Source organism: Cyanistes caeruleus, chromosome 26, assembly GCF_971803275.1.
Source record: "Cyanistes caeruleus chromosome 26, bCyaCae1.hap1.1, whole genome shotgun sequence".
In the NCBI taxonomy this organism is placed as follows: Eukaryota; Metazoa; Chordata; class Aves; order Passeriformes; family Paridae; genus Cyanistes; species Cyanistes caeruleus.
The window spans coordinates 4,028,247-4,052,598 of NC_141726.1; the positions used below are offsets into that span (position 1 = coordinate 4,028,247).

At 46.7% G+C, this 24,352-nt stretch overlaps 1 protein-coding gene and 1 long non-coding RNA gene across 5 annotated transcripts in view; one reads left to right on the forward strand and one right to left on the reverse strand.

The window, feature by feature from the left end:
- Positions 1 to 291: 291 nt before the first annotated feature.
- LOC111939169 (uncharacterized) lies at positions 292 to 5,283 on the reverse strand. Its single transcript, XR_015279440.1, has 4 exons — positions 5,186 to 5,283; positions 4,323 to 4,469; positions 4,035 to 4,186; positions 292 to 2,995 (listed from the first exon to the last, which is right to left on the reverse strand). It is a non-coding gene; the product is annotated as an uncharacterized LOC111939169 (long non-coding RNA).
- NFYC (nuclear transcription factor Y subunit gamma) overlaps positions 5,076 to 24,352 on the forward strand; it is a 30,243-nt gene continuing 10,966 nt past the window's right edge. Inside the window, exons 1-3 of one of the 4 annotated variants that reach the window (XM_086863860.1) lie at positions 5,076 to 5,332; positions 19,068 to 19,180; positions 22,978 to 23,049. In XM_086863860.1, the coding sequence (XP_086719986.1) occupies positions 19,076 to 19,180; positions 22,978 to 23,049 (177 nt within the window). In that variant the 5' untranslated portion in view covers positions 5,076 to 5,332; positions 19,068 to 19,075. Of the gene's footprint in view, positions 5,333 to 9,798; positions 9,951 to 19,067; positions 19,181 to 22,977; positions 23,050 to 24,352 lie in introns of those variants that run through there. The other 3 variants (XM_086863862.1, XM_086863861.1, XM_086863863.1) reach the window with 3 other exon arrangements.

A 24,352-nucleotide genomic window follows, 5' to 3' on the forward strand; every position in this document is an offset into this window, starting at 1 on the left:
CCCTCCCTAAAATCCCGCGATTCCCATCTCCCCATCCCATGGGACGGCACCTCGGACTGCACGGAACCACCCGGCGTTCCCAACCCCGGGATTAGGGCCTGGGAGCCATTTGGGATCGGGGTAGGTCAGTGAGCACAAGCATCCATCAGTGCAGGGAGGATGTGGGATAATTCTCCCCGTGGCAGCTGCTGGAGGGAAAAACTGGGATGCAGCAGGTCCCGGCAGGAAAGCTGGTTCAGGAACAGGAATAGCTGAAAGAACTAAATATGGAAACTTGGATAAACCAGCGCTGAAGGAGGGAGATGGTTTCCTAATGGGATTCAAAGCATATAAACAAACTCAGGGAAGAGGGAGGTTGTCCAGAGGGGCCTTGGTGAGGAAGAGTTTGGAAAACCAGCTGGAATTCTCCCGGCAGGGAAGGCTATTCCATGAAATTTCTAGCTTTATGGAGAAAGTGCCACTCCTGGGAACCCATTGTTGGAAGGAAGAGATAATGAAAACAACACCCCTAAAAGATTCTCTGAAGGATTTTTTTTTCCAGCTGCTTTCTGATGATAGGAAGTTTCATGGCAATGGATTTCTCAGTTCCACTGGAAGCTCTTTTGCTTCCTTTGGATTTTCTGGGATCACCAACCTCACACTGGGAAGGATTTGGTGCTGCAGATTCCAGGCTGGGGCTGTGGTGCACCAATTTCCTGGGAATTGCTTCCCTGGATGGACAAACTCCAAGCCTTGGCCTTGTCCTGAGATCCTATCAGAGCTCTCCCATCTCCGATGTCTCTTAATTCCTTAAGGAGCTCGGCTTTGCCGGCTCCTGGGCACCTTCTCCTTTCCCTCCTGGGTTTGTGCTGGCACCACGGGGGTGGCTTAACGCGATTATCCCGGTAAAACTCCCTTAAGAGGATTCCCGGGGCTCGGCTGCAGGGTGTGGATAGGGATGATCCTGCTGGATGTGGGGAAGCATGGGAGAGCTGTCCCCGTGAGGGTGACCCTGGAATCTGCCACATGCTGCCATTCCCTAGGATAGGGTGGAAAACTGCCCATGGAGTGGATCCTGCTGGTGCTGGAGAGAGGGGGAGGGAATGGGGATGGAGACACAGGGAAAGGGTGGGAATGCTGGGGCTCTGGGGCTGCTCTGGGAAGTCCTGGAGCTGCCCTGAGGCTTCCCAGGAAATTCTGCGGCTTCCCAGGAGGGTCCTGGAGTTTTCCAGAGGACTGATATTTCTCAGAAGGATACTGAAGCTGTCCTGGGGCTTCCTGGGGCTTCCCAGGAGGATGCTGGGGATTCCCAATAGTGTCCTGGAGATTTCCAGAGGACTGAGGCTTCCCAGAAGGATCCTGGAGCTTCCCAGGGTGCTCCTGGGGCTGTCCTGGAGGCTCTGAGGCTGCTCTGGAAGTCCTGGAACTGCATTCAGGGAAGAAGAAGCTGCATCTGGAGAAGGGTTATGGAAAGGGGCTGGTTTATGGCAGGATTGGGAATCCCAGTGGGGATTCCCTGGAATAACCCTGCTCTAGGAAGGTGCCAGTCCCTGTCCTGGCTGTGAGATGAGCCCTGGCCCCTCTGGAAGTGCCCAGCAGGATGAGCTGCTGGAGGTGGGTCAGCTCCTTCCCTTCTCCCTGCCAGAGGCGTGTCCCAGTTCTGGCAGGAGCAGGAGTTGTGTGGAGACACTGGAAATCTCCTGGCAGGAGCAATCAGGTCGCCAGAGCTCACCAGCTGGATACTGGGACAGCCAGGGGGCTGAACTGGGCAGGAGGTGCATTCCTGGGAAATCCTCTCCCCTCTGCCATCAGAGTGGGAATATTGGGAATGAGGCCTTCCAGTCATCACCAGGCTGAGCACCTCATCTCCCAGTGCTGATCCTAAAGTTTTGTGGGGTTTTCCTGATTTCTGTCAGCTCTTCCTTAGGAAATGAGGGCTGGGAAAATGAGGGAGACCAGGATTCCCTTGGGAATTCCCATCTGGATCAGAAAAAGTAAAATTTCCTGGCACACAGGTTCAAACCTGAGCACAAAAGGGGACCCACAAGCCCACAGTTGATCCTGGATCATCCCTCAGGAATTGTGGGCCCTCAAGGAATCCTTTGGGAACACCCAAAGGTCAAAATATATTCCCAGGGGTTTAATTTCAAAGCAGAAGGTTTAAACAAATCAGTGTCCAGGCATAGACATATTCCTAAATATCCTTAGATATCCTTTAATACCATATGGATCATCCCAGCTAGGAGAGGCACCAGGTGGGATGTGGCACAAAGGGTCAGGCCCCAAAATCTGGCCCTAAATGGCCTCTTTTTCCTGCAGATCCATAAAGCAAGTGTGTCCATGTCCAGAAAGAATTTATATCCAGGTTTTCCCGTGCCTGTGGATTATTGCCCCAAAGCAACAGCTGGTTTGGGATAAATCCAGAGTCCTGCTGAAACAGGAATCCCAGGGGATGGCAGGGGCTGAGCTGGGAAGGGTCAGCCTTGTCTCTGCTGCTCTGAGCTGATTTTCCTTGGTGCCAGACGAATCCTTGGCTCCCAAATCTAGGTCTGGGGTGCACTGGGAAGCATGGGAGGTTTGGGATGAGCAGTTGCAAGGTGCTGGGTAAGTCCAAACTCATCAAAGCACCACCAAATTCCTGTAAAAGCACTTTCTCCTTTCCTTTTTTTTTTCTTCCCTTCCCTGTTTCATGTTTTCCTTGGCTCCTCCACGTTCCGGGCAGGCTGACAGGGAGCTCTGTGGAGCTGCAATCCCTGTGGGAAAAGCCGAGCAGCTCCAGACAATGGATCCATTGCGGCTGGAAAAGGGAGCAGGTGGGGAGGAAACGGAGCCGCACAAAAGGATCCGGCGGGAGGAGGAGCAAGGGGGGATTGTCCAGAAATCCCTGGAGAGGAGCTGCATCCAAGCTGGGTGCTGGGACAGCTGGGCCTGGCAGCAGGAGCAGCAGTGCTCGGTAATTAATTAATAAATGGGGCGTTTTCCAGGGAATTGTGGGGATGGATCGTCGTCCTCGGTACTGAAACAGAAGGAAACAGCTGAGAAATTCGGGAATTAAAAAAAAACAACCCCAAACTGGAGCAGCCGTGAGGGTGGGGAATGGATTTCCCAGGGAAGCTGTGGCTGCCCCATCCTGGGAAGTATTCAATTCCAGGTTGGAGCGAGCTGGGATAGTGGGAAGGAGGTGGAATTGGATGATCCTGAATGTCCTTCCAACCCAAATCACTCCATGATCCCGACTTTTATTTCTCTTGGCTGCCTTGCAAGTGCCCTGAGTCTCAAGACTTCCAATAAAACTGCAGGAATTTTGCTGCAAGACATTTCCCACTCCGGTGCCAGCACGGAGCCACCAGGGCAGCCGAGCTCCCAACCCACAGAGGACACAGAAATGTGTCCCATTTCCTCCATTTCTTCCACAAAACCCACAAATCCCAAATCCCTGTGCTTGCAGGAATGGGATTTTGTCCTCCGGCAGGGCTGACCCAGCCACCAATTTTGGGAAGGGTGACTGGAAGTGTAGCAGCCCTGTGGGATCCCACTTTCTTTTCTCATCCCAAACAATATTTCAAGGGAATTATTTTTATAACCTGAACAATGATATTAAAAACGATATTAAAAAAAGAAACTTGGCCAGGCTGCAAATTGGGCCACCAGAAGGACAGTGAGGAGGCAAAAAGATGGAGTCACTCCTAAGGAAAAAGGAATTTTTTCATGGGAAAAATCCTGAGGCAGCATGAGTCACCCCTCAGTGTGTCCTGGAAAGCTGGGAACTGGGAGAGCTGGCAGGAGCAGGGCACAGACTTTGGCTTGAAGAAGCTCCAGGATGGCAGGAGAAAATCTTCCTGTGCTGAGGGAGCAGCCAGGAACGTCCCTGGATGATCCCTGGGATTGCACTGCCAGGGATATCCTGGTGGAGCAGAGTTGTTGTTAAATGGATGTACAGAAAGGCAAAAAAAATCTGTTGGAAATGCAAAAAATTCCAATAGAAAACTGCTGATCTATTAATTGATATAATTAATCTATTAAAGCAGAATTCCAAAGATTCCTGAGACTCCTACCATGGATAATAACAGAAATCCATCCAGGGGTGGGAATAAATTCCTTAGGTTCCTCCATGGAATTGTGAGGATCCACAGGATGAAACTGTCACATGGGGAAGGGATCTTGGAGGATCCAGGCAGGCACCTGGAGAATCTTTGGGATGGGATCCCTGCAGGAAAGGAGATGGCAATTCCCAGATGAGGGGCTGGGAATAAGGCAGCAGCTCCTGGTGGAGCTCCAGCCCTCTGTGGCTTCAAGGAAAAGCTTAAAAGGTGTAGAAATCCACCCCCCATGAAAATACAAACTTTTCCTATTTTTCCTCGTTACTCCCGTTGGATGTTGTTCCAGAACTGATGGGTTTGAGGGGAATGTCAAGGCAGCCTTTGCTTCCCCTTCCTTTAGGGCTGCTCTTGGGTTTTTCTTCTGATTATCAGCTGCTTCCAGTCTCCACTCTGAGAAAAAAAAGGATCTTTTATTCCTTTATCTATTTAAATCAATTTCAGGAATATTTTTCTCCCACAATGTGAACAATCAGAACTCTGTGGTCTCCCAGATATGTAAAACAGTTCTTTTTCTTCTTTTGTGGGCAGATATAGTTGAGCTACATAATGGGACTCTGGGAGTGAGTCAACTCAGGAACACTGCATGTGTTTAAATTGCACTTCAAACGAACTCCTATTAAAAAAGTTCCCAGAAATTGCCAAATCCCGGTGTGGAGAAAAGTACATTTCAACTCATCATACCCTAAGCATTTTTATCCAGCATCTCTAACGGATTTATTTACCACACAATTTATTACGAGGATACTTGACAGAGAAGCAAACTTGAAAAATATCGCAGCATTTCTGCTTTTTATTTATAAAGCAAGAAAAACATTGGAAGGTTCCCCACAAGAGGCCTAGAGGTGGACACGCGGGGGTTTAGGACAGGGCAGATCTATGCCAGAGACAGAATTTGGCAGCCCCTCAAGGCACGGTCACCCCTCAGACCACTCCCAGACTGTCCCGGTCCCTCACGGCACGTCCCGGTCCCTCACGTTCCCGCCTCCCCGCAAATCTCGCGAGATCCCTGCTGGGTCACGCGCCCGCGCGCGCCGCCGCGGCCCAGCCCGAGGAGGGGAAGGGGGGGGGGGACAAAAAAGGGCGGAGCCTCCGCCCCGACGCCTCACGGCCCTGCCGCCATCTTGTTTCTCGGCCGCTCGGCGCTCACTCCGCTTCGGCCGCCCCCCTTTTCCCCCCCCGCCTCCCGCAGGCCGCGCCGGAGGCAGCGCGGGCAGCGGGCGGAGCAGGCGGAGGTCGCGGCGCCGGCCGCCCCGGTGAGTGCGCGGGGAGCGCGGCGGGGGGCAGGCGGCGGCCCGTGAGGGGACGCGGGGCGGGGGCGGCCCGAGGGGTCGTTACGGCCTCCCCCCCCACACCCCAACGGCTGTGCTGCGATTGGCTGGGCCGCTGCGCGCGCGCTGATTGGCCCGCGCGGGGGAGGCGGGCGCAGAGAGGCGGGCGCTGATTGGCTTGCGGGGACGGGCCGGGGAGAGGAGCGCGAGCGGACCGTTGTCCCGCGCGGGGTGGGGGGGTGGCGGTGTGGCGGGGCCGGGACAGGCCCGAGCGGGCTCGGGGCTAGCGGCTAGCGGAGCCAGCGGAGCCTGGGACTCCCCGGCCTGAGAGCCGGGATTCGGGGCTGCCAGCGTCTGGGGAACGCGCCGCCTCACAACCGGCGGGCAGCACTGAGCGCGGAGTCCTCCCGGTGCTTTCCCGGGCCGCCACAGGGGATGTGCTATGGTGCCTCATCCTTGGAAGGGTCCAGAGCCAAGGTGGATAAGGCCTTGAGCAACGTGGTCTAGTGGAAGGTGTCCCTGCCCATGGCAGGGGTAGAATGGGATATGCTTTAAGGTCTCTTTCACCCAAATTGTTCCTGGTTGTGTGATTCCAAGGCAGTTTGTGATCCTGACCTGTCTGAGAAAGGGGTGGGAGGGGGTAGATAGGAGCTCAGCTGCTCAGGTTTAGATTTGATTTTAGGAAGAAATTCTTGGCTGTGAAACTGGTGAGGGGCTGGAATGGATTTCCCAGAGAAGCTGTGGCTGCCTTTGGATCCCTGGGAGTGTCCAAGGCCAGGTTGGATGGGGCTTGGAGCTCCTGGGACACTGGAAGGTGCCCTTGCCCTTGGTAGGGGATGGCACTCAGTGGTTTTAAAGATCCCTTCCAACCCATAATGTTTTGTCATTTCATGGTTCTGTTTTACTAATCTTTGGGATTTTTGCCAGCCAAGCCTTGAGAAGCTTTTTCAGGCTCTGCCACAGTATTTGGCAGGAAGAGGGGCAGGACAGCGAAAACACTGTCAAGGGTTTCTGGTATTGTCTTGGGTGTTGTTTAATCCGTGCTCAAAAAGCAGCAAGAGCTGTGAAAACATCTTTGGTCTCCGTAAATCCTGCTTTTTCCCTGAGGTGAAGGAATAAAATATATGCCCCCAGGTCACTGGTAAATCCCAGGGCACTGCCCAGCAGTGTGGGCATAGGCTGGTAACCGGGAATTCTTTGGGGTGGGATTTCATTCAGGTGGGTTTCTCGTTTGCCAGTGTTTGAGGGTTGTCAGGGCAGCTTTGGGGTGGCTGAGCTGTGTACCAGGGCCACCCCTAGACCCTGCAGCTCTGGCAGATTCCAGATTGTCACTGAAGGACGAACAATAGCCGTGACTGCTTCTGGAACGTGGCTCTTCAGAGCACTTCTGAGCCATTTCTCTTCATGAGTGGAATATTTTCCATGGATTTGGAAATAAATCTTCCCTGTCTCCATTGCTGTTTGAGCATGGACGATTCAAAGCCCATGAGTTCGTTACCTGTTCCTCCAGGCCCACAAACCAAACCATCAAACTTCCTTGCCAGCATCCCAGGCCTTTCCTTAGTTTTTTCCTTAAATGAGGTTCTGGTTTTGGACTGGGATGTTCCTTCTGCGTCTGTTTGTCCTCATGCTCTGTGACAGTGTCAGCTCACCTGGTCATGGTGGTGACAACATCACACCTGGCTCTGGCATAACCAGGCACAGGATCCCAGGGAATGGCTGGAGCTGTGCCTGCGGGGATTTAGGTTGGATTTAGGGAAAGGTTCTTCCTCCAGAGGGAGCTGGGGCACTGCCCAGGCTCCCCAGGGAATGGGCACATTCCCAAGGCTGCCAGAGCTCCAGGAATGTTTGGACAACATTCCCAGGGATGCACAGGGTGCCATTGTTCAGGGGTTGGACTGGATGATCCTTGAGGATCCTTCCAGCTCAACATATTCCATGGTTCTCTGATCCAGCAGAATCCTTGACTGCTCATTCCAGGTAGGAATAGGTTCTCCATTGTCTGCTCTTGGCTGGTGACCTTGAGCCGGACATTTTTTTCCTGCCTGGCTGGTCTGTCCCTCGTTAATTTTGCTTGATCAAGATAAATCCTGTTTGTCCAAGCACATTTTCCTGCCCCATGGGAATCACGTGCAGTGGTGGATTCCTAGAAGTGCCTCAGAGAGACAGGTGACAGCTACAGGGTTCAGAACATTCCTTTTTCCAATGTTTTCCTAGTAACTGTGTAGTTCACGGAATTGTGGTTTGAGTTGGGAGGGACCTTAAATCCCATCCAGTCCCACACAATTCCATGGGCAGGGACACTTCCCACTGTCCCAGGTTGCTCCAACCTGGCCTTCCAGGGATCCAGGGGCATCCACAGGTGCTCTGGGAATTCTATTCCACCCCTTCCTCACCCTCAAAAGAAAATTCCTTCCCAAAATCCCACCCAAACCCTCTTTGATTTCAGAGCAACGAGAGCTGCAATGATTGAAATAAACCTTTTAGGGCTTCCCAAACTAATTCAGTGGGGTTTTTCCACATTCCCTTTACTGTAGAACTTCCCAAAATTAACCAGTTTTTATTGTCAGGAGGAATTATTAAGCTGTGAGTATCAGCTGCTCCTGTGGGTCATTCCCGTGGCTCTTCCTGTCATTCCCAAGCACAGCAGAGCAGCTTTAGGTCCTTTGGGATTTGACAAGGCCCGAGGGAATGTGTTTGGCCGCTCAGAACATCAATCCCTCAGAATTCCAGAATTCCAGCCAGGCATTCCTCTGTTCTGCAGGAAGGGTGCTGGGTTTGTTTTTCATACCACCCAAAGTACCTCACATAATTCCAATAGTCAGAATTCCACAGCTTCCAAGCCCTGTTTTGTTATCTGAGGAATGCTACAAGAAGAGAACAGAGTATTTTTTTTTTTTTAAGGCCATGTTTCAAGCAATTCTATTCCCCCAAATCATCAGGAAGATCTATTTTAAAAGTAATCTCTCCTTATTATCAGATTCAAAGTGATTTAATCTGCAGGGCTGGACAAGGCTTGGCTGTGCTTCCCAATATTTTTTCCCCCTGGATAATCCCGTCAGCAGGGAATTATAGTTTGTTATTACAGTTTGAAATCCATCGGGGTGCTGTTGATAAAACTGGGATTTGTGCGTTCAGAGGCTAAAATACCACCTGGTTTCCACAACTTTTTATGGTGGACCATTCCCATTCTTTACCGACAACATTCCCAAATTCCCATCCCATCCAAGAGCTCCTAAAGTGCTGCTGGAGGGAGGAAAGTGAGGCTGCGTGTGGTTAAAGCTGAAGGGAAATGATTGGTGTTGGAGGTGAACGCTCCACCTGCACTTCCTGCGGGGAATTTTGCTGGAATTCATCTTGCCCAGGGCTGTAGAGGGCTGTACCATGGAGTTGGAAAAACCGCCTTTTTTTTTTTTTTTTTTTTTTTCCCCCTTATCCCATGGAATGTTTGTGGGGTGGTGCAGCCCCGTGGGAGGGCTGTGGGATCCTGATCCCTCTTGCTGGTGACTCCCACGGATAAGGCCGGGGAGGGGATGTCCCTGTTCCCACCGGGAAGCACCAACCTGGGACTGGGGCCACAAGGGATCCAGTTCTGGGATACTGAGGACAGGACAAGGAGCTGCTGGAGACGGTCCATAGAGGACATGGAGAGGATTTGAAGTCTGGAGGATCCAGGAGAAACAGCGAGAGCTGGGTTAGCTGTGGCTCGGCTGGAATTAATTATTTCTGAGAAGCACCAGATTTGTCCAAGCTGGAGCTCTCAGGGATCCTTACGAGGAAAAACTGAGAGCTGGACATGGAGAAGGGAAGGCTGGGAGAGAATCCCATCAATCCATAAAATGTCCCCGAGGGGTGTCAGAGGGTGGTGCCAGGCTCTGTTCGGGGACAGGACGAGGAGCAGTGGCCATAAATTAAAACACAACGAGTTCCACCTCACCCTGAGGAAGAACTTCATTCCCTGCAGCCCTGGAACAGCTGGAACCTCCCTCTGGAGACGTCCCAACCCCACCTGGAGCTGTCCCCGTGTCACCTGCTCCGGGTGACCCTGCCTTGGTAGGGGGAAGGACTGGGTGATCTCTAAAGATCCCAAAATTTCTGGAACTCGGGGATCCGACCGCGCGCGCTCCCGCCGCGCCTCGCGCACGTGCGGCCCCGCTCCCCGCCGGGAAGGTGTGGCGGGAACCGCCGTGATTGACAGGCGCGCGGGCCAATCAGCGGCCGCCGTCGCCAGCCTCTTCAGGCGTTTGAATAGGAGGCGAGGCTGCCAATCGGGGCGGGGCAGGGGGGCGGGGCTTTCCTGACCCCTGCGGCCGCCGCTCAAGGTAACTTTAAAGCAGGAAGCGGCAGGCGAGGCTGCGCCGCAGCGTCAGCCAATGGGAGCGCGGGGCCGCGGGGCGCTCAGCCAATAGAAGAGCGCGGCAGCGGGGCGCGCAGCCAATGGGCGCGGGCGCGGGGCGGGTCGGGCGCGCGCAGCGGGGCGCGCGGGGCCGCCGCCGTTAAAGGGGCCGCAGGCACGGCCCGGTCCGGGGGGGCCCCGCAGCTGCCGGGGTCGCTCAAAGACAAAGCCATGGCGGGGAGCCCCCGGCCGCGGACACGGCCGGCGGTGAGTCTGGGGCGCTGCCGCTGCGGTGGCGGCGGGGGAGGGCGGCCCGGGCGCCGGGGACAGGCCGCGGCGGCGGGGGATGCTCGTGTGTCCCGGTGCGGGAGGGAAGGGGGCGCGGCGGGACGTGCCCGGTGCGGGGTTTGGGGTTGAACCGCCGGGGTTCCCCGCCGGCCCACCCCCAGCGCCGGTATCGGCGTGAGGGCAGCGATGGCGGGGGACAAAGCAGCGCTGCCCCCACCCTGGGGTGCCCCGAGCGCGGCGGGGCCTCCCACAGTGCCCTTGGCCTGGCCGCGATGGCCCCGCGGGGCCTGGGGGGCGACAGCCGAGCCGCGACACCCCCAAACTCTCGGCGTGTCCTGGCAGCCCTTTGTTGTCGTTTTTCTCGGGAACTCAGCTCCGAAGGTCACGGGAGCCGCGGGGGGAGCGGGGGGTTCGCGGCCCGGCGGGGGCTGAGGGGTCCCGGGGGCTCTCCCCGAGCCCCGGGCCGGGCGCGCTCCGCCACCGCCGCAGCCCAACTTGGAGCGGGGCCTGCACGAGTGACCTTGAAATCCCAGCGCTCCGAGCCGCCACTCTGAAGGACAAAGTTTGTTAGCGGCACTTTGGACCGAAAAAAAAAAAAAGAAGAAAGAAAAAAAAAAAAAAAGAAAAGAGGAAGGAAAAATGGAGCTGCTGGCGCTGGCCGAGGGCATCAAGGACACGGGGGATAGTTGGGAGATTAAAGTTGGGTTTCGGCGAGCACATCGTGGACAGTCCTGCTCCTCCGAGATGCTCTTCTCGTCCTTTCCTTCTCAGGGTGATAAAACACCTTTTTTCCCCTTTCTGTGGTCCTTGATTGTAGACCTTAAAAGCGCTGTTTTGGAAAATTAAGAATAATTAGCTTGTCCAAGTTCTTGTAAGGGTTTTAGAACGCGGGTCCAGGCCCTTGAACCTGAGCTTCACCTCTTGTCAGGATTTCCTTGGGCTCCGGCTTCGTTCCGAGTGTGAATTGGGGTGTTTTAATTAAAAATTAAGACTCCCTGCACCTCATCTCGACGTTGTTCAACTTCCTGGTGTTGTCACAGTTTCAGTGTGAGGGATGGAGTAAGAGGAGAAATGTCCCCAAAAGTCACCTTTTAATAATTCGGGAATGTTGGAGGAACTTCTGGAGCCGGCTGTGGGCCAGGATTGGGAGATTTGCCGTGAGCATGAAGGTCATTGTCAGCATCTTGAAGCACAAATAAAATAATATATTTCCATTGAAAAATTAGGCTATATCCAGCTTTTAAATATTGGCAGGACAAGAGGGTGACCTGCAGCTCCCAGAAATGAGAATAAAAATCCTGCAGAAATCTTGATTCCACCCAATATTTGGCGTATTTTGATGGATTCAGCTTGCAGGAGGCTGGAGAAGAGTAGGTTCTGCTTGATCTTTCTAGGTCAAGAGCAGCAGGGAAAATGTGGAAATGGATTTATTAACAAATTATTCCAGTTTCTTTTGATTTTTTCCCAGCTTTGGAGGGGTAGGAAGGTCCCATTTTAAGGAGTGAACTTTGGGTGTCCTTTCTGCTCCAGAGTTCTCCAGGGATTTTTTATTGTTGTTGTTGTTTTCCAGAAGTTTGTTTTTTTTTAGTTTTATTCTCTATATGAGTTTGATTTTTTAGCTTTATTCTCTTAAGAGTTTGATTTTCTGGTTTTATTCTCTATATGAGTTTGATTTTTTTGGTTTTATTCCCTATGAGTTGGATTTTTTAGCTTTATTCTCTAGAAGTTTGATTTTTAAATTTTTATCCTCTATGAGTTTGATTTTTTAGTTTTATTCCCTAGGAGTTTGATTTTTAAAATTCATATAAGGTTTATTTTTTTAGTTCTGTTCTCTAGGAGTTTGATTTTTTAGTTTTATTCCCAATGAGTTGGATTGTTTAGCTTTATTCTCTTAAGAGTTTGATTTTCTAACTTGATTTTCCAGCAGTTTGCTTTTCCAGGAGGCTTTTTCCTATGAATTTTATTTTTTTTATTTTCTCCTAAATTTTTGACCTGGAACTTCAAGCTTGACAAACAACACATTACTACTACTATTATTATTATTATTATTATTATTATTATTATTATTATTATTATTATTATTATTATTGATTTTTCTAGCCTTTTTTTTGCACCTGTGAAGGTGTTGGGGACACTTTTGGGGAGGGGACATTGTTGTCCCCAGCTTGAGCCACCTCAAGGTAGCTTGGGGTGCCCACAGGAGGTCACCTTTCAGTCACTAAATTTGGGTTTTATTTCATTTAATCAGGCTAATATCTTGTATTTATATAATAAGGGTGACATCTGTATGTTAATTATGTTGGCTCATGAGGTGGTTTCTTCATTTCAAGGCTTAGTGTGTTGTAAATGAATTAAATTTGGTGAGTTTCAAACCTAAAATCGTGAATTATTTACATTTTTGAAGCTCTTTAATTAGTTAAACTCTTTAATTATGATCGGGAATAATTTATTTCAGAGGGTTAAAAACCACAGCAAGAACAAACTTCAGGACATCTCCAAAGCATCCTGGAGCTAAAAAAGGAGATTTTTTTGGGGAGTTATTCCCAAAAGCTGAAGAGTTTTTTTGTATTTTCTGTTTATTTTGTCACTTCCTGCTCAAATCAGAGCAGGAATTGTCCCTTTTAATGCCGTGAAGGTGGGAGATTTTCATCTTTATAACACCAAAGCATTTTTATTTCAATAAAAAGAGAAAAGAGAGAAAAAATAAATTAAACCATCCTGGCTGCCCGTTGAGCATTTCAGGTTGGGCTTGATTTAAGCAGGAGGGAAAATCTTCTATGAGAATAATTAATTTTAACTTTTGGGTGATGCCATTGGATGCTTAATTTATAAAATTGAGTGACAACAGTAATAGAAATATTGAATATTCAATAGAATAATAGGATTAAATAGATATTTGTCCGTAGATTCAGAAAGAAGTGGATTTATATAAATATACAGAGCCTTTGCAGTCCCTTAAAATCATTTATTTGTCCCAAATTTCCCTGGAATAAAGAATTGGAAGTTGGGATCCAGATCCCTCCCGCCCACTTTGGGGCTGTCTCAGTCTGAGGTTGGGAGCAGAGGGAATGTGGTAGAGAATTTATGGAGTTTGAAGGTGGAATAATCCTAAATATTCCTTGGAAAAGCTGCTGGGAGGCACCTGCAGTGCTCAGGTGTTTCCAAGATCAACACAAGGTTTTGCAACCCCTGCTGTCCTCACTGGGTCGCTCAGTGCAGCGTTTAATTCTTGAAATAACCTTTCAACTTCTTAAAAATTTGGTTGAAAATGTTTAAAACGTGAGGGGTTTATAGGTTTTTAAAGCAGAATTTCAGCTTCCCCTGACTTTGTGTCCATCCCCTTTTCCCACTGCCCTGTTGGATTTTTTAATAGCATCATTTTCTAAAACATTTTTTGGATAAATAAATCAGTGTTAAACGTAACAAGTCTTAATTACTACAATTTGTTTTAATTGTTTTTTAATTTCTTGCCTGTCCATAATGCTGGGAGTTTTTATGTCTTAATAATTACAGTGGAATGATGGCGGTGCTGTGGGCCCAGTGCTTAATTAGCTTTAATTTTTAAAGCTTTCCTCCTTCCTTTTCATTGTGACAACTTTGGAAGCTGCAGACGGATTTGGGATGGAGGGACAGGATAAGGGGGAATGAATTCCCAGTGCCAGAGGACAGGGATAAATGGGATTTTGGGATGGAATTCCCAGAAAATCTGTGGTTTCTACATCCCTGGAAGTGTCCAAAGCCAGCTTGGAGCAACCTGGGATAGGGAAAAGTCTCCCTATCCATGGCAGGGGCTGGAAAAGGATGGGATTTAAATTCTCCTCCCACCCAAACCATTCCATGATTTATGGATTGGGATTTCTCAAAGCCTATCCCAAACCCCACCTTACCAGTCCCTTCCCAGGTGTTGATCTCCTCTCCCAGTGCTTTTCCAGGGAATATTCTCCATTCTTGGGCCACTGGGATGAGTCCCTGTGGATGTTGGTGCTCCAATTCCCAGGATTTTCCCATGGAATCTTGCAAAAAAATCAGGAGCCAAAGCCTTGTGTGTTGGAATTCCAGTGCTTGAGGCTTTCCTTTCACTCCAACAGAGCCAAATCCTGTTTTGTTGTTTTGGTTTTTTTTCCCAGCTGCTGCAGTGGAATCTGCAAAAATCTGAATTTTTTAGAGCTCCATGGCAAGATTTGTTCAACAAAAAATAAACTGTGGTGCCAAAGTGGCTCAAAATTCTTTTTAATCTAATAATTTTATATATTTGAGCAGTCAAAACTTGAATTTTGAGGTGGAAGGAGAAACCATTGATCCCCAACTCAATTAAATCTTTTGCTACCGCTGGTGCCACCTTCCAAAGTCTTTGAGAGTAAAAACTCTCAAAATTAAAAAACTAAAGCTAAAAACCCCTCAATTTCTGGCACTTTGAGTCTCCAGGTTGTTTGGAGGTGTCATGGAAATGAATTTGCTGTTATTCCATGAATAACATTGTATTAAATATTCACTTCTGGGGCTTTGATTTTATTCTTTAGAGCATTTCTGGCTGACATGGTGTTGGAGTTTATTTTTTTCCTAGTAAAATTTAATCTTTAAAACACAGAAAAGGAGGAAACGAGCAAAAAAATTTCCACTTTTTTTTTTTTTTTAATGTTGCTTCCTAATAAATAATTTGAGGGTTTTGTGGGATAGTGGTTGTTGTAAAAACCACTTAAAAGGAGTTTTATGGGAATTTTTTTTGGAGGATTGGGAACCTTTTAACCTCTTGTCAGTGTGGAATTGTTAAATCTGTATTTGTCACGTGGTAAGATCAATATGAGGGTTTTTTTTAATAGAAATATTTGTGTTTTATCCTTTTTTTGAAGCCATAATTTAAGGCTATCGAGATAAAATTTTGGGATTTGTGTCTCATTTCTTTGGAGCTCTCGTGGTTGAGCAATTTTTTAGGATCCTTACATGGAATGTGCTGCTTTTTCCATGGAAAACAATGGGATTTTCTCAATAATCGTGGGAATGTGGCTGTTTTGTATGGAAAGGATGTGGAATTTGTGATCCCACCAGGATCTGTGGGATGCTGCTGAGTTCCTCCTCCTTCCTGGCTCATTCCTTCCCTCTCGCATTCCCTGTTTGTAAATTCCTTGGAATGTTTGGATAAATTTCCTTTAGAGGTGCTCTCCACCCTCTTTGCTTGGCTTCTTACTCGGGGGGAACTTGGCAAAAAATTGAAAATTACGTTTAAAATCAAACTAGATTTAAAAGCCAGCAAAAATTGGAACATGGCCCTCGCTGGATGGGGACATTATTCCCATTCCTGCCTTGCTTGGATGCCTGGGAATGTGGCTGTGACATAGATCTGGTGTTTTTCCAGGGAAAAACTCTGGATCCCGCTCAGGATGGAAGTGCAGGCTCAGAGGTTTTGGGTTTATTTGCGATTTTCCCGTAGGTTGTGTTTTCCAGGAGCTGAAATGGCGAATTTTCCAAGGGGAGATGGCTCCGTTTGGCTGCTTCCCGCTTCCCAGGGCGCCCAAAAAAGAGCAGAAAACAGCATTTGTACAAAAAATAACAGCCAAAAACCCATCCAGAGGTGTCTCTACGCTTCCTTTGCTCTCCCATGAAGTGAAACTTTTCCAGCTTTTGTCAGCTGCTGCAGGATTTGGGAATTTTAATGTTTGCCAGAGGTGTCATGCTCTGGTGAGCGGAAAAGCTCCGACAGCTGTTGGGATATTCCTGGTGATCTGCTCTGGAATCACCTCCAGGCAGCGGGGCTTCAGCTTTTCCTGCTTTTCTGTTTCCCTCGGTCTGGAAAAACAAAATGTTTTCCTGCCTGGAGGTGTCCCAGGCAGTGTGGATGGGTTGGAGGTGAATCCCAGTTTTTCTGGTTGTTACAGAATCCTGGGATGGTTTGGGTTGAAGGGGATTCCACCCCCAGGAACCTTCCACTGTCCCAAGTTGCTCCAAGCCTAACCTCGGATATTTCCAGGGATCCAGGGCAGCCAGAGTTTCTCAGGGAAAGCTCCTCCATCATTCCTTGCTCTCTGGGGATTGGTTTTTTGGGAAAGGGGTTGTTTCTTTCCTGGTGTTTCCCTCCAGAGCCATTGTGTCCATAAATCTCCTCACTGGAATTCTGCCGGTCTGGATTTCGAATGGTTCAGCTCATCCCAGCACACCTGGAATATCCTGGAAGGATCATCCAGTCCAACCCCTGAACAATGGCACCCTGTGCATCCCTGGGAATGTTGTCCAAACATTCCTGGAGCTCTGGCAGCCTTGGGAATGCGCCCATTCTCTGGGGAGCCTGGGCAGTGCCCCAGCTCCCTCTGGAGGAAGAACCTTTCCCTAAATCCAACCTAAATCCCCTCTGGCTCAACTCCAGCCATTCCCTGGGATCCTGTGCCTGTTTTCCAGCAGAATTTGGGGTTGGAGCAGCCACTTTCCTCTTAAACCCCTTGGGAGGTTTTTTTGGGTGAGCTGAGGGAAATCTGAGAAGGAGGGAAAAAGGGGAAGGAAAGGAAAGGGAAAAGAAAAGGAGAAAGGAAAGGGAAAGGAGTGAAGCTGAAAAGTTCCCAGATGAAAAGCCCAAACAGGTTTTGATCCATGTGTGAAATCCAAGGATTCCTCTGGCTGTGCTGAGCTCATCTCTCCCTGAGTGAGCTTTTTGCTGGTTCTAATCCTGGGATGAGTTTTAAAGGAGGAGAAGGAATTTCCCTCATTGCCCAGGAATGGGTCATGAGTGAGGTTTCTCTCTCTGGAGCTTTGTGTCACAGTTTGGGACTTTTCCCTTTCCTCCCAATCTTCTCCAGCACCTCCAAACCACTTCTGTATCCATATTTTAATTGGGAGAAATTCCTGTAGTGTTCTGAGCAGTTTCACTTTTATTTTGTGGTTTCTAGTGATTTTATTTTGTAGGTTTTCCTGTTTCTACTTTTACTCAATTTATCATAAAATGATGCTAAGCAGAAATTTCAGATTGTTCTGAAATCACTTCTGTGTTTTACTTTAAAATTGGAAGTTTTTCCAATTTTAAAGTAAAAAAATCAGCAGGATTTTTATATTATAAATGACCAGAGTAAACCATTGCTGAAATCTGCATATTTAATGTATCTGGAGGTAGATATTTAATGCAAGAAATTGAATGGTGGTGAAATTCTTTTCCTCTATATTCCATAACCTTTTTTCCTTTGATTTTAACCTCTTGTATCCTGGGATTCTGGGCAGTGTTACCTTCCAGTGCAGCATTTAAATAGGATAAATTCAAATGATTCATATTTTAAAAGCTATTTTCCTTGTGTCCAGAAGGAATTGCATCTCCTCTTGCATCTAGTTCCAGGAATACTGAAATATTCCCAGGTTCCAAGGATTGGGTTTTTTGTCCCTGAACTATTTTTTTAACAATGCTGATTGAGGTGAGGAAGATCCAAATGCCAATTAAATCCTCATTGAAATATTTTTATGCTTGTTTTTCTTATAAATACTTGGAATATCTCAGTCTGTGGGCAGGTTCCATTCTAATGCAAATAATGTGGAAGAGTCAGCAAGAAATGTGTCAGTCTCTGAATTCCAGAGGATCCTTTACCTGGAATTCTTCCTGCCTTGCTCTGAGACTGAAAATACAATTCCCTGACCCTTTTTCCTTGTCAGAATTCCCTCTGGTTCTTCCCACACCCATTTTGCTGGAATTAAAATACAACTTTTCCTTGTTTTCCTTGGGAACTGAGGAATTAAAATACAACAGTTCCCTGTCTTCTGCGGGAAGTGTGGAATTAAAATAGAACCATTCCAAGTTTTCCTTAGGAAGTGTGGGCTGCAGGATTGTCTGGCATTGACCCCTTAGTGCCATTTTTAGGGATCCTCTTTGCTTTGGAATAGTGAATTTTGGAATTCCTGGCCAAAGCAGATTTTGGAATTCTTGGCCAATTCCTGTGCCTGTTTCCAGAGTGGGATCTGCTCATTTGTCACAGTGCAATGGAAAAAAGCCACACAAATATCCTGGAGATCCTTCCCTATGGAAAATCCTTCCTGTGGTGGCACAGATTTCTTTTCCATCCCTGGGATCTGTGTCATTCCTAGATATTCTGGAGCTGCTCTGGGTGTTTGATGTTGGTGACTCTCCCAGAATTCCCAGTCCTTCCAGGCTGTTGGGAATCCTGCTGGAGCCACGTGCTCCTGCCACAGAGGAAGCTCAGGAATGCTCCTGCTATTCCCAGGGATTTGTTCAACTCTGTGTTAATATTAACTGGAATTGCTTGAAGAGTTCCCTTGTCCCAAAGCTTAATCCAGGGATTTGTTGAGGTGGAAAATTGGAGTTGCTGGGTCTCCAAGGATGAGGGCAAGGAGTGCTGAGTGTCCCAACTCCTCACCTGGAGTGGGGAGAGGCTGATCCCAGTGATTTTCCCTTTGTTTTCAGCTCCTTCCTTCTCAGGTAAATAAAGCTGTTTGCAGAGATCCCAATCTCCCTGGATGCATGGATATCCTCTGGAATAAATGGAATAATCAGCAGATTCATAACACCCCAGCTTCAATTAAAAGCAGCTTCAATTAAAAGATTTGGAATTTAAATCTTCCTGCTTTTGTTACCCTGCATTGTACGGACTCTTAATTCCTCCTGTTGATCCTGTCCAAGGAAAAGAAGGATTTGAAAACTGCTGGAAAGCCACAAAATGACACTTTAGTGTCAGACAGCCACAGAAGCAAATGGTTATTTTACTTCTGCTATGGAAAAATTAATTTAATTTAAAAAAACAAATGGGGAGGCCATGAGACCTGGGCTGGCATTTCTTCTGATGATGATTTTCTGGAGGGATTAGCCCTTCCCTGAATTCCTGGGACATGGAATCATGGACTGGTTTGGGTGGGAAGGGACATTAAGGATTATCCCATTCCACCCCTGCCATGGAACACCTTCCCCTATCCCAGGCTGTTCCAACCTGGCCTTGGACACTTCCAAGGATGAGGCAGCCACAGCTTCTCTGGGAAATCCATCCCAACCCTTTACAGGAAGGAATTTCTTACCAGTCTTTAACCTAAACCCATCAATTTGAAGCCATTCTTGCTTTTCCTGCCTTTAACCCTGTTCTCCCTCCTTGCTTATTCCTGTTTTTTTCCCTGTCCCAGCTGCCAGGATGTCCACGGACAGCGGCTTCGGCACGGCCGGGAGCAGCGATGCCCAGCAGAGCCTCCAGTCCTTCTGGCCACGGGTGATGGAGGAGATCCGCAACCTCACCGTGGTGAGCATCCCCAGGGATCGGGGTATTCCCAGAGAAAACAGGGAAAAATTCCTGTTCAAAGCTCAGCTTGAACGTCTTCCTGCTCTGGGATCAGGGAAATTGGGTGTTTCTGTGGGATAAGAAATGAGCAATCATCCTCCAGCCAGGGGGGGATTCAGTTTTCCAAAAAAATGGAATTGTAGCAGAGTCATGAAAATCACGGAATGGCTTAACTTGGAAAAGGTCTTCAAGGTGATCCCTGTCCCTTGGGCAGGGACACATTCCACTATCCCAGGTAGCTCTGAGCCTCATCCAGCCTGGCCTGGAACATTCCAGGGAATGTTCCCTCTCTGAGGTGGAGCAGCCAAACCTGCAGCTCCTTCCAGGCTAAAACAACAACACAAAGTTGATTTAAAAGTTTGTTTATCAGGCTCAGGGATAGCCATAGCTGCATCCTGGGGAATTCCTCTTGGGAGGGAAAAAAGGGGGGATTCTGAAACAGCTACAGGTGTAAAAGGAGCTGCCAGGGGCTGTTTTAGGTACCAGAAGATTGAGGGATTTGAGAATAAACCTCACCTTTGCTGCTGTTCATATTCTGAATTATAAACCTGTGAGGGAACCCTTGTTCACACCAAGTTTTTACTGTCAAAATACAATCTTAGACTTTTCCCTCCTCCCTAAATTCCCTGTTAATTTCAATTTTGTGAATAAATTTTTGAGTTTAGGCTCTAGTCCAGAACCTCCTCCTTTAACAACCCTGAAGTGTTGAAATCACTCAAATGCCAAGTGTGTTGTGGTCAGGTGCTTTTTTAAAAAAATTTGACTAAAAAAAATCCCATCTAGGCTGAGAATAACAACTGGACTAAGCAGCTTCTATTTTTTTCCATCCCCACAAGAGGTGTGGGAACAAGGGCACATAATAAAAATGACTTTAGAAGAGAGATTGATGGATTCCTGTGATCCAAAAATCACTGTTCTGGTGCTTTTAAAGCAGCTGAAAACAAAAGAACTTCAAGTCCAAGCCAGACTCTTCAAAGTAAAAACCTCCCAACCCACCAGGACCAGGATAAGCTGCTTTTTTTCTTTTTTTTTTTTTCTGTGTGCAGATAGTTGATTAAAGAAACAGATGTAGAAATTTGTATGCATAACCAGAATTAATTACTTTCCTCTTTCAGCACAGTGAATTCTTGTGTTTGGGAGCTGGAGTTTCATCTCCACATGAAAGGGGTTTATTATGCAGCTTATCAAGTATGGGCAGCTTAATTTTGAACTGTCAGTGGGATCTATTGATTGCTTTGCAAGCTCAGGAGTCACTGGAAATGGAGCTGAGGGCAGGGGAGGAAAAGGGATAATAGGAAAAGATCCCAGCACCAAATCTTGCATTTATTCTGTTTATTATTAAAATTGTTCCTCTGAATGTGGGAGTGAAAGTGGCAGAGCAGGGAGTGAAAAATCTGTTGGTCCCTGATTTTTGGGAACTGAGGGCAGGGAAGGAAAAGGGATAACAGGAAGACATCCCAGCACTGTGGAATCAATTCCTGAAATTTATTTTGTTGAATATTATTGAAATTTGAATGTTATATATTGAATATTATTGAAAATTGCTCCCATGGATGTTAGCGTAAAAGCTGTGTTGGTCCCTGATTTTTGGGGAACTGAGGGCAGGGAAGGAAAAGGCGTAACAGGAAAACATCCCAGTGCTGTGGAATCAACTCCTGAAATTTATTCTGTTTACTATTGAAATTACTTCCATGCTTGTGGGGGTGAAAGGGGCAGAGCAGGGAGGGAAAAATATTTTGGTCCCTGATTTTGGGAATTGAGGGCAGGGAAGGAAAAGGCGTAACAGGAAAACATCCCAATGCTGTGGAATTAAATTCATTAAATCCTGAAATTTACCTTGTTTATTATTGAAAATTGCACCCATGGATGTGGGGGTGAAAACTGTGTTGAACCCCTGATTTTGGGGGTTATTTGTGCTTGGTTTTGTGGAGTTTTTTGGTGGCTAAAATTCAGGAAAAAAGCAAGAATAAACTATTTAAAGAAGGGAAGGAAGGACACAGTGGAATCCTGGAGAAATAAGAACCAGGCCTAGGCTGGGCTCAGCATCTCAGCTCCACAAGAGGGTTGTGGAGACAACGAGGCCTAATTTGGAGAAAAGAAAAGATTGGAATTGGTGTCTGAGGCTTTTCCTGCTGCTTTGGGGCCAGTCCTGCTTCTGCTTCCCTTCCCCAGCACACTGCTCCTTCTGATTTATGGAACGTGGCCTGACTGCCTTAAAGGAATAAAAGAACTTCAATTTTTTCAACAATTTTTTTTCTCTAAATCTAAATATTTTAATACTGTTTTAACTGTTTGTGTCTCCAAAGAGTTCATAAAAGTTGAAATTAAGACTTAAGTGTTGCAGATTAAAATTTTTTCCCTCAGCTTTCTGTGATGCTCAAAGTTCACGAGGCCCTTTAAAAAAAGAAAGACCTGAGGAAAAAAATATTAAGAAAACATGAATAACAACAAAAAAAAACAAACCCCTTTGAGGTATTTTTCCATGTTCTGGTATCCCCTTCACTTGTTTATATGTCCCTGAATGTGGTGTGTGTTTAAGTACAGGTCTTTTATTGCCCAAAATACTTCAAAATTCCACATTTTCCATCAGGGCTGGACAGCCCCACAACAAATTAATTCTGGTTTGAAGCAGGAACACCACACTCGGGTTTCTCTGCAGAATGAGGCACAAAATGCTTTTTAATTATACGTCTAGGAGAAATAATTTATATAAATATTTATAAATGTGCTGGATATTAATTAAGTGCCCCTACTGAAGTGCTGGCTGGGCCGTGCGGAACAGCCACGTTTTTCTTCACTGGAAAGAACCACAGAAGAGAAATTCTGAATAAAAACCAGCATTTTCAGCATTTTTCTCCCTCTTTTGTTTCCCTAACACATCCTGCAGTGCTTTTTCCCTGGAGAAATGGCTTCCCCATTATTTTCCTATGACATTTTTGTTAAAAAGGAAAGATTTTTTGTATTTTTTTAAAAAAAGAAGTCTTTTGTGAGTAGAAATTCTGCATTCCTGATGCAGGATGTGGGATCCTGGTGGGATGTAGCCTCAGCCTTTCTCCTTTCTTTAAGAGTATTCCTGGCAGGAATACTCTGGATTAATTAATTTATTCTAATTCCACTTTTTGTCTTCAGGGAAGGGAGAAGCCTCTTGGTGATTTCCTGAGCCCAGGAATTCTCTCCAAGGAATGTGTGGGTGCAAATTTGGGCTCAGTGATGTCTCACAGCAGGATAATCCAGGCTTCTGAACCACCATTCCTGACTGGAAAACAGGGAGAAATCCACCTAAAAACATAAAACTAATCTTTTGAACCAGGTTATTGCAAGGTTTTTAACACCAAAATTGGAATTCGACAAGGAGAAGTACAAATAAAGCCAGGATTTCATCGAGCTCTTGTTGACCTTCATTTTCTCCTGTGATTTTTTGTAAATTCCAATGGTTTCTGGGGCCCAGGAAACATAATTGAATTAGTTGTTTCAAATATAAATAGATGGATAAGTGTGTGACATTAGAAACATTCTGTTCTTCAGGAAAACTTTGGCTTGGAAGTGAAATAATAAATATAAATAACTGACAGAAGAACTATATCAATATAAAACACTGAAAAAGAGATTTTCCAGCCCACAGGAAGAGCTGCCACACCTGGAAGAGAATGAATCTGATTTTAGTCAGTTCGATTCTAGAAAGCACTGATAGTTTTAACAGTTTTTTACCTTTATTTTCAGTTTAGTATCAGTAAAAAGTCTCTCAAATCTCTCTGCAGAAAGACTTCAGAGTTCAGGAGCTGCCCTTGGCTCGGATTAAGAAGATCATGAAGCTGGATGAAGATGTGAAGGTACATTCAGGTTTTTACCTGGAATTTATGATCCTTAATAATTTGACCTATTATTCCTTGAAATTCCTTATTCTTCTCATTATTATTATTTTTAAAGCATTTTTTTAGCAAAATTCCCTTGGCCTTGTGTAATTAAAACTGAGCTGGAAAAGCAGAAACATTTGGGATTTTGATTTTGCAGTTCTGTTTTTTTGTGATAAATCCCACTTTAAGGATATAGTAAATACAAAAATAATTCTGGCTATTTCCTATTTTCCCTAGTGCTTAACTGTCTTCTCTCAAGTTCCCTCTTTGTTTTTCTCCACTCTTACAAAGATTGAGAGTGATTTTTGTGCCACTTGTTTTATTTTTTTATGGAAAAAGAAGCAATAATTCAGGTGGATAAGCTGGGTTTGATTCCAGTATTTGGGATTTTGATGACAAGGACACAGAAACTGATGCAAACCCCCTGACACAGAAAGAAGAAAAAAGGAACCACCTGTGGTTTTTGACTTTGTGCTGCGCCACTCATCCCTGGTTTTTTATTTGGAAAACTGTCATTTAATTCCTTAGGGTAAAGAGAATTGTTTGTTTATTTTGTTTTGTTTTTTGTTTTGTTTTCTCCCCTCAGTGTGACATCATACTTCTGTCAGGGCAGCCCTTAATTTAAATGAGATCCTTAAAATTCTCTGTTCAGGCTCCCTGGAAATGGATGATCTGAGACCTCTGAGAGCCCAACTCAGTGTCTGGACCAAATAAATGCCAAATTTGTGATGATGAAGGGGAAAATGAGATTTTAAGTCAGAGTGGAGAGCAGGGAAAGTCTCTGGCCTGTCTGGAATATTCCTATTTAAAGGTTAATTAATAAGCATTAATGTCAAGGCAGCTGATAGTGAAACTGCTTCATTTGAGTTAAACTGGAGCCAGATGTTCTTTAAGGAAAAGGAATTTGGTGAGGCTGAGTCTTCACTCCAAACCTCCTTTGCCATTTCACATTTATTTCAAATTATTTAAATGTCCAAACAGCAAAGGAAGGGCTGGGTTTAAAATGAGCCCTCAGCCTGTCCCCCTCAATTTCCAGTTCCTTTCTGGACACTCCAAGGCTCTGCCAGGAGAAGCTGCTGGTGAATATCCATTGTTGCTGAGGTTTTAAATGGAAAAAGGGCAGAAATCAAGGAGAAATTTGGGATAATTGAAGGAATTCCTCCCTGTGAGGGTGGCAGGCATAGGGTGCCCAGAGAAGCTGGGGCTGCCCCTGGATCCTTGGAGGTGTCTGAGGTGTTGGGATGAGCTGAGCTTTGAGGTGCCTTCCCAAACCATTCCA